Consider the following 14,083-nt stretch of genomic DNA (forward strand, 5'->3'; position numbering starts at 1 on the left):
TTTGCCTCGGTCTTCAAATAGAATATCTCCAAGATGGAGTATTTGTGCATCAGTCAAATTATACGAAAAAGATTTTAAAGCGCTTTTATATGGATAAAGCGACTCCTTTGAGTACTCCAATGGTCGGTACGTCTCTGAATGTTGATACAGATCCATTCAGACCTTGTGAAGAGAATGAAGAAATACTTGGTCCCGAAGTACCTTATATGAGTGCTATCGGTGGACTTATGTATCTTGCAAATTGTACCCGACCAGACATTGCATTTGCAACTAATTTACTTGCAAGATACAACTCAGCTCCTACCCGCATGCACTAGAATGAAATTAAGCACATATTCCGCTATCTTCAAGGTACGATTGACTTGGGATTGTTGTATCGAAGAAACTCTACGTTTGGTCTAGTTGGTTTTGCAGATGCAGGATATTTATCGGATCCACATAAATCTTGATCCCAAACTGGATACGTTTTCACAATTGGAGGAATTGCAATCTCGTGGCGTTCACAAAAACAGACTTTGGTCACCACCTCTTCGAACCACGCAGAACTAATAGCGCTTCATGAAGCATGCAGAGAATGTGTATGGCTCAGATCCATGTCAAACCATATAAAAGATGCAAGTGGAATGGTCAGCAGTAAGGAGCCAACGACACTATACGAAAACAATGCAACTTGTGTCGCTCAAATCAAAGAAGGTTATATCAAGAGCGACAAAACAAAACATATTCCTCTAAAATTCTTCTCCTACGCTCAAGAACTCGAGAAGAACAAGGAAGTCAATATCCAATATATCCGATCAAGTGACAACGCAGCAGATCTCTTTACAAAATCGCTTCCGACTACCATATTCATAGCATCGGAATGCGTCATCTACGAGATCTTTGAAGAAAAGACCACTCATATCTTTTCCAGGGGAGATTACGTCACTGTACTCTTTTTTCCTTGTCATTGTTTTTATCCCAATGGATTTTTCCATAATAAGGTTTTTAACGTACTTAATTCTCTAGTGATGAATATTCAAGGGGGAGTGTTATAAAGAAGTAATTATTCATCACTAAACATGACATATGTTTTAACACTTGTCATGTTTCTCTCTTTTGATTAAGTCACTCATCCTTAATTGTGTGCCTATAAATATGTGATGGGAAGAAATATTGTATGTGGTTATGGAATACAACTTTTATTTTTTTATTACAAGTCTTCTTTCCTTTTCTTAATATTACTCTCCCTTTTAATTCTCCACCACTCATTCAAGTACTAAGAAATCTCATACGTATATATGTATATTAAGATCTTTTTTATATGAGTTATCAAAATCTCATCCAACTAAAAATATTAATTTCGTAAAAAGAGTTTTGGTTATTTTAAATCTTTTTGTTATCATTATCTCGAATATACCGTCGTGAGTTCATAAAAATATCTGTGACGTCTAGAACATTCTTAAATTTAGAACTACGCGGCGTTTTCAGTGATCTCTTAGATATTAGACGTTGCGCCGTTTTCACTTTCAGATATACGATATTATAAACTACATGCCGTTTTTGTTAACTCCACTGATCGTCGTCTTCTATTCTAATTCGATCCTCGGCGGAGAAATTAGTCAACGAGAAAATTCAGATCGGGAATCAAACTTTGAGAAGAAGAGAAAAAGAGAACTTCTAAAGATGAATTTAGGGTTCGTAGTTGGAGTTTTCGGCATTCTGATTCTCTCCCATGCCGCTTATTCAACAATCCAATGTATGTCAACTCTTCACAAATCCAGTTCCAATTGAGTCAGATCTACTTTGCTTTTTTTTTTGAGATAGTAGCTTGAAGTGGGTTTCTCTTCTTTGTTTGTTTCAGATAGAGGATTGTTGAAGATCATGGAGGAAGAGTTTTCTCGACCACCGATGAATGTGAGTTTATGATATAAAAAGGTTTCTCTTTTCCTCAGTCGTATTTTGGAACTTTGTTTGCAGTGATTATACTTTTAATATATGTCTTGTGATTGGTTTTCTTAAGGTTGTTCTGGAGCTGATCATTGGAGTAGCTCTCTGTCTGTGGGCTGCTTTGACTTTGCCTGGGAAATTTCTCTCGATCCATCCGGATTCTGATGAAAACAGGTTTGTGATCATGTTAATCTGTTGTGCATCAGTGTTAATCAATCTCAGATCATGTTATCTGTTGATTGTATTTTGCTATTGGGTTTGGATGTTGTGTTCTAGAGATGTTCCTAGAGTCCAACATTGATGCCTTAGTTAAAAGATGAATTTTTGCTCTTTTCGTACTTTTTTTAGTTTGGAATAGAGTTACCGTGTCTTATAGAGACATCTTCTGGTTAGATTTGGTCCAGTTCTTGATTTTAATCATGGGAGTTTGCAATGTCTAATGAATATGTTTGTGAAGGTTTATGGATTTGTTTGTTCATGATCAATTTAAGGAACTTTTGTTCTAGAGATGTTTCGAGGGTCTATCTTTGACGTCTCTTTAACTCTCTGTTGTGCATCAGTAGGCCTGGGCATATTATCCGGACCCGAATCCCGACCCAAAGTAGATGGTTCAGTTCGGGTTCGGGTATTGTATAAAACCCGATCGGGTTCAGTACCTCTGAGGTTCGGATACCCGATCGGGTTCGGGTAAATGTAAAAATATGCTTCTAAAGGGATTTGAACCCAGAACCTTGAGCATTTACGAGTATACTTTTAACCATTTTGCCATCTTAATTTCTCTGTACTATCTTAAAACGTTAAATATTTATATGTATACAAGTGTTCTAAAATTTATAAAAAAATAAAAATTAGTTTTTTTTTTTTTTTTTTTTTTGTTCATGGTTTGTTTGAGTTCGGATAAACCCGAATTACCCGAACCCAGACGGGTAATACCCGAACCCGACCCGATAGTATAAAAAACTCGAACGGATTCTATATGTCTAAACCCGAAAACCCGAAAACCCAAACCCGATCGGGTTCGGGAACCCGAATGCCGAGGGCTAGCATCAGTGTTTATCAATCTGAAAATTGGAGCATTTGATTGAGAATGACCAAAGACATGTTTATGGATAAGAAGCTCTTCCTCTAGAGATGTTCTAGCTTTTCAACAATGATGTTTCTTTACTAGTACTTTGTGTAGCTAAGGTTGTCTAAAATGCTGGACATTCAAATTGGTCCAGTTACCTTTATGGGTTACAAGAACTTGAAGCAGTTCTGCACCTAACTCATTCGATCAGTTTAGATTTGTTTCATTGGCTTTTTTATACACCCTATGGTTCCTTCTACATGTCACAGCCTCTCTCTCACCTACCTTCTTATACATTATGGTTCTTGTATTGGTTGGGAGTTCGTATATCTTTTGTTAACTGATTATTTCAACCTTTTACAGGGCGGTTTCTTTACCGGATAACTCTGAGTTCATGATATTTAACCACCGTGGCAGACTGTTCCCACCACAGATCGACATGAAGTTTTAATTTTTTATCACACTGTTTAGTCAAACATTGATCTGTCTAATGCTATGAGATGTATCCATTCATATTCTGTTCTAAGTAAACTACTCTGCTTTTCATCAATTTTTGATTCCAGGAAAGAGTCTGTGTGTTTGGGTTTCTATTTGGAATCTTAAAATCAACTAATGCACAACAAAAAGGCATAGTATATTATTGTCAAATACAATGCTTTCTTCGTATTCATTCCGGTTACCACATTCTGATACAATAGAAAAAGCATAATCGAAGAGAACCGGTTTAGGTTCTCTTGGCGCTGTTCTGGAAGGTCCAGCTCCAAATGTCGTGACGCTCAACTCCCCGGCCCATGGCACCGGAAAAACCAGGGTACATTTTTTCAAAAAAAACCGTAGAGAGATCTAAATGGGCAACGATCAAAGGCTTCTTAGGTTTCTTAACGTGTTCTGGCGCGAGTGTGACCGTAACCTTCGAGTTTCTATACTCAATCCAAGCCTTGTACCTCTCTCCATTGCTCAGCTTGACCTCCTTAAACGAGTAGAGTAGACTTTTCCCAATTCTGGTCTGAATCCAATAACCAGCTTTAGCAGCAACAATGGAACTAACAGAGTTGATGCTTATCCCGACATGGTTATCATTAACGTCTCCAAAACTTTTGTCCTGAAAAACGTCGAACTCGACAGCAAAGATGTGGTTAGTGGGGTTGCCATTGTTGGTTTTGTTGAAGATCCCGAGGAATCCAGCCGGTCCAGGACCGGTACTCTCAATGGAGGGGACGACAACGAAAGCGAGGCCGTGACCAGGGGCGGGTTTGACGCGAGTAGTAATGGAGAAAGTGAAAGAAGTTTGAAATGGATAAGGAGGAGAAGAAGAGTTTGAAGAAGGCTTGAAAGGGACTGGAGACTGGAGTGGACCAAAGACTTTGGCCGTGAGAGAATGGGTTTCCGTCTCGGGTCATGGAGAGAGCTCCGGAAAGGCTGACGCCATCAGAAGCAGGACCAAGCTCAGCGTCTCCAAGGAAGACCAACTCTGAGGTTTTGAGGCTGAGGTTGACGGCGGAAGTGGTGTGAGCTAAGACTAGCAGAGCAAGAAAACAGAGTTTATGAATCTGCTGCATTGTGTTTTTGTGTACCTGTAAGTGAGAGTTAGAAAGACTGAAGTCGAAAACGTGGTTGATTTATAGAAGAAGAGTAAACTTAAGAGGCTCTATTACATGACGTCAAGTAAACGCTTCACCCTACAAGAACAAGATTTTCCTCTTTCTTTTCATAAATGTGAACTCGACCAATAAAAAACTGATAGTAGTTATTAAATCGGGGAAACTTAAAACAAAATCGGGGAACACAAAGTGGGGGAACATCAGCACATGACACATAAACGCCAAGTAAACGCGTGAAGACACTGTTGTGAATTCACTCATTGAGCAAGTGTATGTATGAATGAAATGAATTTATAACCAGCTTACTCTGTCAGACGAAAAGGATAAGGACAAAAATAAAGTGGCTCTTGAATTATTTTTCTAGCACATACTATAGACAACAATTTTTACACAACACAAAGTGGGGATCGTCGAGCTTTTTGTATGAACTCAGAGCATCTAGTACGCAGAGCCACGTTTTGATAATTGGCTCATGATTTAAAATTGGACTGATATATTTTGAACATACTAATCATTTGCGTCAAGTGCTTTTTTTTTTTTTAATATGAAATGTGTAAACAAAAGTGGATATATCAGTCCAATTTTTGGACCTATGGGCTATGGCTGATAGACCACTTCTTAGGAGTGGTTTGAGTTTTGAACATAAGAACCGCAGAGAACAGAGGAATATGAAGAAGAGGAGGATGCCTAATATATTGCCGATGATGAATGCGAACGGGAGTCGCAATTGGTATCACTCGTCACTCGATCGATCCCTCTCATCAGTTCCGTGGAGGACTCGTCGGAGCCGCCACAAGAGCTGACGTCACTCCTTGGTCAAATGTACTTGTGTTTAAAATCTGTGGGTTTTTTAGAAGAAGAAGCGGCGGAGGATTCAGAGCTTTCATCACTCATTCTTCAGATCATCTCTTTCGCCCAGCCCACATTACATAAGAAGAAGCGGTTGGAACCGGACCCGGACACGGATCCAAAGCAGCTATTATCACTCATTCAGAATCTAATGTCTCTCACCATCTATGACTGGAAAAGTGAATCGCCGGATAAAATGAAGTCAAATCTCGTATCAGCCATTTATTAAAATTATCACTCTGCTCAACTCTCCCAATTTCAATTTGGATTCGCTGCAGAAGCAAGACCCGGAGCTGACGTCACTCATCGCTCAGGCCATCTCACTCTTCAACTCTATGGATTTTGATTCCTTGCCGGAACCGCTAAAAGAGCTCATATCATCCATGTTTCAACTATATATGCATTCCATCTCCATCAACTCTTCTGATTCAGATTCAGATTTGGATTTGGATGTTATGTTACTCCTTGATGAAACACTGAAGTTGGAGCCGGAGCAGGAGCTCATCTCACGCATCCTTCAAATAGCTTCCCTCGCCTTCTCTGCGCATGTGCATTGGGATAAGCTTCTTTCTTTATGCCCTCAAGTACAACTAAGATTGGAACAAGGAACGTTTCATGTGATTGACCAGAGTACCACCAATTACAACAAGCTGGCGTGCCTCCCTTCACAGTGGGTACTTTTCAAGTTTACTAGAGACGGCGTACACGCTTCCTATTTTCTCTGTGAGGGTTGCAATGGCAAGAACCATCAAGAATACAACAAGGCTTCTGTTGAGATCAAACACTCTCTTCATCCTAAACATTCTCTTCAGCTTGTCTCCTTTGAGGATAGGGAAACCAGGAGATTCCTTCCGCTTCTCTCCTTGGACTTGAAGGATAACGAAACCAGGGCATGCTATTGCTGTGATGAATTTCTCGAGCAGATATTTTATTACTGCTCTGCCTGCGATTTTGCTATTCGTTTTGCTTGTGTGCAAAAACCGCGTGTCTTCCCTATGGACCATCCCAAGTGGCACGAGCACACACTTGCTCTGTTCCCAAGTCAGGCTTCCTTTCCTTGCAACCTCTGTGCCTTGACGCATTCATCAAGCTGTCCTTTCTATATTTGTCCCCCTTGTGACTTTGTGGTCCATCAAAGCTGTCTCAACTTACCACATCTCATAAGGATATCTCGTCATTCTCATCGTATCTCTTTCACCCATTGTTTTGACCAAGGACATGATTGGTCTTGCGGTGTTTGTCGCAAAAAGATCGATAATGATTACGGGGGCTATTCTTGCGTCAAGGATGGTTGTTCTTATGCGGCTCATTCGAAATGTGCCACACAGAGCAATGTGTGGGATGGCATAGAACTTGAGGGAGTGCCTGAAGAAATCGAAGAACAACTTGAGCCATTTGTGACGATAAGTGATGGAGTCATACAACATTTCAGCCATCAACATCATCATTTGAGACTTGATGAGAACACGGATAGAGAGTACGATGAGGATAAGCTATGTCAAGCATGTGTCATGCCAATCTATTTTGGTAACTTCTACTCTTGTATGGAATGTGAGTTTATTCTACACGAAACATGTGCAATTCTTTCTCGCAAATTACGTCACCCGATACATCCACATCTACTCACTCTAGTTGAAAGATATGAAGGTTTTATGGGAAATAGAGAAAACAAATGTTCAGCTTGTCCTTGGGAGGGCAAAACTGGTTTCTTCTATGAATGCGGTGAAGAAGGATGTTCTTTCCATCTACATGTTCAGTGTGCCACAGTTTCTGAGCCATTAGACCATGAAAGTCATATGCATCCTTTATTCTTAACATCCAAACCAGGAGAGCGAAGAATTTGTTCGGTTTGCAAAGAGACAGATTCAAGACGTTCTTCCACTTCCACAGATGAAACATTCAATTGCATTGAGTGTGACTTTGTTTTGTGTTTCAAATGTGCTACTTTACCTCAAAAGGTGAGGTATAAGTATGATAAGCATAAGCTTACTCTTTCTTATGGGGAGGGGGAGGAGACAACTCAGACAAGTACCATGATGATGTCTTGGTGTGAAGTCTGCGAGCAGACAATAAATCATAAGGAGCGGTTTTACACGTGTGATGAGTATTGTTGTGTCACACTACACGTTGAATGTATGCTTGGGAGGGACTTATACATGAAGCCTGGCTCAACGTGGAAGATTAGCCACCAATTTCGTCCGATACATGTTTTACCCAACAATCAGCACATGTTTCGACCTATTTGTTACGATTGTAAGAAGCGGTGTCTACACAAATTAGTTTTCTTTATGGACCCTAAAATAATATTTTGTTCCATATTCTGTTATCAACAGATGGTACTGAATGAATAAGAGGGAACTTAAATTGAAGAACAAAAAAACGAAAAATTGAATACTGTTTTCCATATTATTCATTACTTTCTATGTCTTTATTTAAGTAGCCTGAAATAAAATTAAATACCGTTTTCCATATTATCATCTTAACCAATACAATTTGAGAAGTTATCCAAATTTCTGCTATATCTATATTAACATTTTTTAAATACATTTTGGTTTATGCCTCTTAAATTTTAATTATTTAATTTTTTTTACAACATTAACCCCTAAAAAAATTCCATAAATAACATTGCAGAGAAAGTTAAATACTAAACTTTCTTAAATTGACCAACATTTGTTACATTTATTGCCATAAAATCTTAACAACATCTATACATTCCGATTTTTCCAAAAACAACTCTATCCATTAAAGATTTAACCCATTAAGGGGATGTATTTAACTTGACATTTTAAGTGATTTGTGTGAAATTTACAAATTCTATGTTATTCAATCATGGATTTTAAAAAGTCTTTTAAAATTTGCTGTTATTGAACTGATGATTTAAAAATCTACTTTAAAATCCATTAAAATCTACTGTTATTGAACTGATGATTTAAAAATCTACTTTAAAATCCACGGTTATTCAAAACAGTTTTGTGGATTAAGATTTTAATAATTTTTAGGATTATTGAGGATTCTGGAGGATTTGTTTAGTTAAAAATACATAAATCCAAATCTCATGGTTTTAGGTGGGATTTGAAAGAATTTTACAGAAAATCATACGAACTTCCCTAAAATCTATCAAAATTCTAAATTTCCTAAATCTCATCAAATTCTCCAAAATCATGGTTTGAATACACCCCCCTAAATCTCCAAAACTATTTTATGGATGCTAGAATCTCTCAAATTTAAATGATATACAACAAATTTTCCATAACAAAAGTTTACAATATCCATAATTATATTAACATTAATAAATTTTCTAAACCGAAAATCCAATTATAAAATGTTACATTAAATATGTTGAAAACCCCCATATAATTTGGTTTATTTTTTATTTTTTGAGGAATTACCAAAAAAAATAAAATTCTATTAATTATCATAAACTATATATATTGACATGGAAAAATTATAAACTATATAAGTATGCTAATTTGGTAAAACAATTAACATAACTAAACTTGATAAAAAACATATATAGATTTTGTTTTTGCGCAAAAATTTATTTCGATTTTGGTGAGACGGGTTGGCATTAATCCTATATAGGGAGTTAAGTGGAATTGTTTTTTTAAACACTTTTAGATGTGTACCAGGAGATAAATGTATTACTAGACTATACATCTACCACACGGGTTAAAAACTTGAAAACAATTCAAAAATCTTATACTTTGAATACTTATATCAAATACCTGTAAAATTTTCTATTTTTTAAATTAATAAAACAATAATAAAATAACAAATAAATACAATATAATTTTAAAATTTTAAAATTAAAAATATTGTCCAACGGTGTACTGCGGGTTAAATCCTAGAGTTCTGTGCATTATGCTATGCCAGTATTTTAAAATTTGATTGTACACTACTACTACACTACGTAACCAAAATTCAAAATTGGGCATTCAATAATTTTGTTTTGTTTTCATGTGAAAGTTGCATAGGCCGAGACCTAAATAACTCGTATATATATAAATTGACCGTATAAAATATTTATTAATGACCTCTTAATATTGACTGTTCAGGTTTCTAATTATCTAAAAAAAATAAGACCAAGACAGAGATCCACAAGCTACGGGTCAGAAAATATATAATTCAAAATGCGTGTGAACAGATAGGGAGAGCATCAGGTTTCGTATAATAGGCATACAGTACAGCAGTAGAGTCATATTCAAAATCTCTCTAAACACTCATTGCCTATTTATTTATTCACGAAGCTGGTTGTAATATTAATAATATACACATTAGCTATGGTGGACACATGGTATGGTTGATGGTTCTTGAAGTGCGTTTTGATTTGGTCTTTTATTATTCGTTAGAAGAAGTCAACATGTATATAGTATATCTAGTCTACGGTTAAGTTATTAGTATTATTTAAAACCTTGGTTGAGCTGTTTCTTTCTTTACCACATAATTAAAGATTGCATGATCTTTATTAATCACTAACTGAGATCGACATGCAAAAATGTCCGTTTGACGATTTCAGTTTTCATTTCCCTGCTTTACCGTTGGTCTATCTCTATTTAACTGCTTTAAAGAAAAATACAATGCAAAATATCAGTAGTCCACAAAAGTCTAATATTCTAAACTTTTACATGAAAATTTGAAAATAAACAATAATATACTCTCTAAATCGATAGTTGATTTTATATTTTGCACTGCTGTTAACTTGAGTTGGCTGTATCTGTCACAGAGAGATCATAACTTGCTAAAATAAGTAAGGTTAAATATTTAAAATAGTTGAGAAATTCGCTCAATTAAATATCTTTAAAACGACACTTATTGTAAAGCAAAATTCTAAATTCTAAAAATCCAAAAACTAGTATAAAGAAGCTTCGAGGTATCCTATATACGCAGAGATTGAGAGAAAGTTACTTTTACTATAGCACACTCGAACAATATATATATATATATATCCCATCGGTCATTGCTCTCTAATATCTCGGCGGGCTCTATTATGGAATCCTCGGAATCGTCCATGTATTCGATATCTTCGGAATCGTCCATGTTTCCAGAAACGTCTATGGGTTCGGAGTTGCAGCTATTGGTTGCCATTTCTCGAATGAAAGCTGCCTTAGATGGAGGGGATGAGGAGAACAAATCCAAGTGCATATCACTCATGATTCAAATAATCTCTCTGGTGAGTTCAATGGATTTGGATTCAGAAGAACCGGACTCGAAGCTCATATCACTCATTAAGCAAACAATTGCACTCGGCAACTCTATACCGGATTCAGCAGAACAGGAGTCGCAATTGGTATCGTTTGTGGCTCGATCGATCCCTCTCATCGGTTCCACCGAGTCGGAGCCGGAGCTGACGTCACTCGTTGATCAAATGTACTCGTGTTTAAAATATGTGGGTTTATTAGAAGAAGCGGCGGCGGAGGATTCGGAGCTTTCTTCACTCATTCTTCGGATCATCTCTCTCGCCCGGTTAACATTATCTCCGTGGTCGGAACCGGACCCGACGGATTTGCTATTAATTACCATTTCTCAGATAAAACATGTCTTAACTAGCCCACCCGGGGATGAGGATGAGGAATCAGAGAAGAAATCCAAGTGCGTATCACTCATGATTCAAGTACTCTCTCTGGTGAGCTCAATGGATTTGGATTCAGCAGAACCGGACTCGAAGAAGCTCATATCACTCATTAAACAAACGATCTCCGTCGGCAAATCTATACCGGATTCAGAACCGGAGTCGCAATTGGTATCGCTAGTGGCTCGATCGATCCCTCTCATCGGTTCCGCCGAGTCGGAGACGGAGCTGACGTCACTCGTTGGTCAACTGTACTCGTATTTCCAAACCGAGGCCTTCGAAACAGATTCAGAGCTTTCATCGCTCATTCTTCAGTTCATCTCTTTCTCCCGGTTCGAACCCGACCCGCCGGAGTCGCAGCTATTACCACTCATTAAGAAACTAATGTCTTTCACCGTTTATGACTCGGCGAGTATACTTTCGAGGAAAATGATGTCAAATCTCGTATCAACAACTATTCAAATTATCACTCTGCTCAACTCTACCAATTTCAATTTGGATTCGCTGCAGAAGCAAGAGCCGGAGCTGACGCCACTCATCTCTCAGGCCATCTCACTCTTCAGTTCTATGGATTTCGATTCCCAGCCTGAGCCGCTAAGGTATCTCATATCGTCCCTTTCTGAACTATATTTGTATTCCATCAACTCTTCCGATTCGGATTCAGATTCGGATTCAGATTTGGATGTAATGTTTATCCTTGATGCAACACTGAATTTGGAGCCGGAGCACGAGCTCATCTCACTCATCCTTAAAATAGTCTCTTTCGCCTTCTCCGAGTCTATGCACTGGGGGAAGCTTCTTTCTTTATGCCCTCAAGTACAAGTAAGATTGCAGCAAGGAACGTTTCATGTGACTGACCAGAGTACCACCAATTACAACAAGCTGGCTTGCCTCCCTTTACGCTGGGTGATTTTCATGTATACTAGAGGCCCAGGCGCTTCCCATTTTCTCTGCTCTGGTTGCAATGGCAAGAACCATCAAGAATACAACAAGGCTCCTGTTGAGATCAAACACCCTCTTCATCCTAAACACTCTCTTCAGCTTGTCTCCTTGGAGGATGGCGGAACCAGGACATGCTATTGCTGTGATAAATACCTCGAGAAGATATTTTATTACTGCTCCGCCTGCGATTTTGCTATTGGTTTTGCTTGTGTGCATAAACCGCATGTCTTCCCTATGGACCATCCCAAGTGGCACGAGCATACACTTGCTCTGTTCCCAAGTCAGGCTCCCTTTCCTTGCAACCTATGTGCCTTGACACATTCATCAAGCTGTCCTTTCTATATATGTCCCCCTTGTGACTTTGTGGTCCATCAAAGCTGTCTCAACTTACCACATCTCATAAGGATATCTCGCCATTCTCATCGTATCTCTTTCACCCATTGTTTTGACCAAGGACATGATTGGTCTTGTGGTGTTTGTCGCAGAAAGATCGATAATGATTATGGGGGCTATTCTTGCGTCAAGGATGGTTGTTCTTATGCGGCTCATTCGAAATGCGCCACACAGAGCAATGTGTGGGATGGCATAGAACTTGAGGGAGTGCCTGAAGAAATTGAAGAACAACTTGAACCATTTGTGACGATAAGTGATGGAGTCATACAACATTTCAGCCATCAACATCATCATTTGAGACTCGATGAGAACACGGATAGAGATTACGATGAGGATAAGCTATGTCAAGCATGTGTCATGCCAATCTATTTTGGTAACTTGTACTCTTGTATGCAATGTGAGTTTCTTCTACACGAAACATGTGCAAATCTTTCTCGCAAATTACATCACCCGATACATCCACATCTACTCACTCTAATGGGAAGATATGAAGGTGTTATGGGGAATACACAAAACAAATGTTCAGCTTGTCCTTGGGAGTGCAAAACTGGTTTCTTCTATGAATGCGGTGAAGAAGACTGTTCTTTCCGGCTACATGTGCAGTGTGCCACAGTTTCTGAGCCATTAGACCACGGAAGTCATATGCATCCTTTATTCTTAACATCCAAACCGGGAGAGCGAAGAATTTGTTCGGTTTGCAAAGAGACTGAGTCAAGACGTTCTTTCGCTTCTACAGATGAAACATTCAATTGCATTGAGTGTGACTTTGTTTTGTGTTTCAAATGTGCTACTTTGCCTCAAAAGTTGAGGTATAAGTATGATAAGCATATGCTCACTCTTTCTTATGGGGAGGAGACAACTCAGACAAGTACCATGATGTCTTGGTGTGAAGTCTGCGAGCAGGCAATAAATCACAAGGAGCGGTTTTACATGTGTGATGAGTATTGTTGTGTCACACTACACGTTGAATGTATGCTTGGGAGGGACTTATACATGAAGCCGGGTTCAACGTGGAATAATGACAGCGCTGTTCGTATGATACATCTTCTACCCAACAATCATCACATGTCTCGACCTATTTGTTTCATTTGTAAGAAGCGGTGTCTACACAAGTTAGTTTTTTTTATGGACCCTGAAATAGTATTTTGTTCCACAGTATGTTATCATGAGCTGTTAAATTTTTAGATTACTGAATGAATAAGAGGGGTTTTCATTTGAGGAAAAAAAAACTAAAATCATCTCAAATCATTAGTTTAATAACCATGGCTGCAGGAGGACCTCTGGTGCATCTCATCAACAGCTTATGGTAGTCCAGAAAAGAGTGCTTCCCTTGAACTGTCTTTGCGGTTCCTGACCCATCCCTTAATCCTGAGCTGCTCAGCGTACTCAACAGTCAAGTTACTGTAGCACACTCCCCGTACTCTTCCCTCTATCACCACCCTCACCAGCACCAACATTGAAGACATATTCAGTCCAGATTATCAGAAAACTGCGATACAAAGAAGACTGATATAATAATCCGATGGCTAAATGAAACTATCAAATATAGTAGATAACTAAGCCAATCAGCATGTTCATCACGATGGTGATTCAAAGGAACATTTCGCTTGAATAATTGATAAAAGAACAGAACCAACATAAAGATTCCAATGAAACTTAGTTGTAGATAAATAGATCAAAAACAGAAGAAGTTCCATGGAGCATGAGAGATGCAAACAAAAGAAAGCAGAAGGATAT

At 38.3% G+C, this 14,083-nt stretch overlaps 2 protein-coding genes and 2 pseudogenes across 5 annotated transcripts; 3 read left to right on the plus strand and 1 right to left on the minus strand.

Annotated features, from left to right (window-relative positions):
• Positions 1–1,307: 1,307 nt before the first annotated feature.
• On the plus strand, positions 1,308–3,559 carry LOC104734354 (membrane magnesium transporter). The gene is made up of 4 exons (XM_010453909.3): positions 1,308–1,735; positions 1,841–1,893; positions 2,000–2,100; positions 3,356–3,559. The coding sequence occupies exons 1-4, from the start codon at positions 1,531–1,533 to the stop codon at positions 3,441–3,443; spliced, it is 447 nt and encodes a 148-aa protein (XP_010452211.1). The 5' UTR covers positions 1,308–1,530; the 3' UTR covers positions 3,444–3,559.
• A 63-nt stretch (positions 3,560–3,622) lies between these two features.
• On the minus strand, positions 3,623–4,660 carry LOC104734355 (lectin-like protein pseudogene; annotated as a pseudogene). The gene has a single exon (XR_015577792.1). The product of XR_015577792.1 is annotated as a lectin-like protein pseudogene (transcript).
• Positions 4,661–5,096: 436 nt separating this feature from the next.
• On the plus strand, positions 5,097–7,829 carry LOC104734356 (uncharacterized; annotated as a pseudogene).
• A 2,486-nt stretch (positions 7,830–10,315) lies between these two features.
• On the plus strand, positions 10,316–14,083 carry LOC104734360 (uncharacterized). Of its 3 annotated transcripts, XM_087480967.1 has the most exons (3): positions 10,316–11,610; positions 12,439–12,743; positions 12,840–14,083. In XM_087480967.1, exons 1-3 carry the CDS (start codon positions 10,430–10,432, stop codon positions 13,529–13,531), a joined length of 2,178 nt encoding a protein of 725 aa, XP_087337093.1. In that variant the 5' UTR covers positions 10,316–10,429; the 3' UTR covers positions 13,532–14,083. The 3 variants fall into 3 exon arrangements, with proteins under 3 accessions (XP_087337093.1, XP_087337091.1, XP_087337092.1); XM_087480965.1 differs by having other exon boundaries at positions 10,316–12,743; XM_087480966.1 differs by having other exon boundaries at positions 10,317–11,610; positions 12,439–14,083.

Source organism: Camelina sativa, chromosome 13, assembly GCF_030686135.1.
Source record: "Camelina sativa cultivar CO46 ecotype springtype chromosome 13, ASM3068613v1".
Classification (NCBI taxonomy): domain Eukaryota; kingdom Viridiplantae; phylum Streptophyta; class Magnoliopsida; order Brassicales; family Brassicaceae; genus Camelina; species Camelina sativa.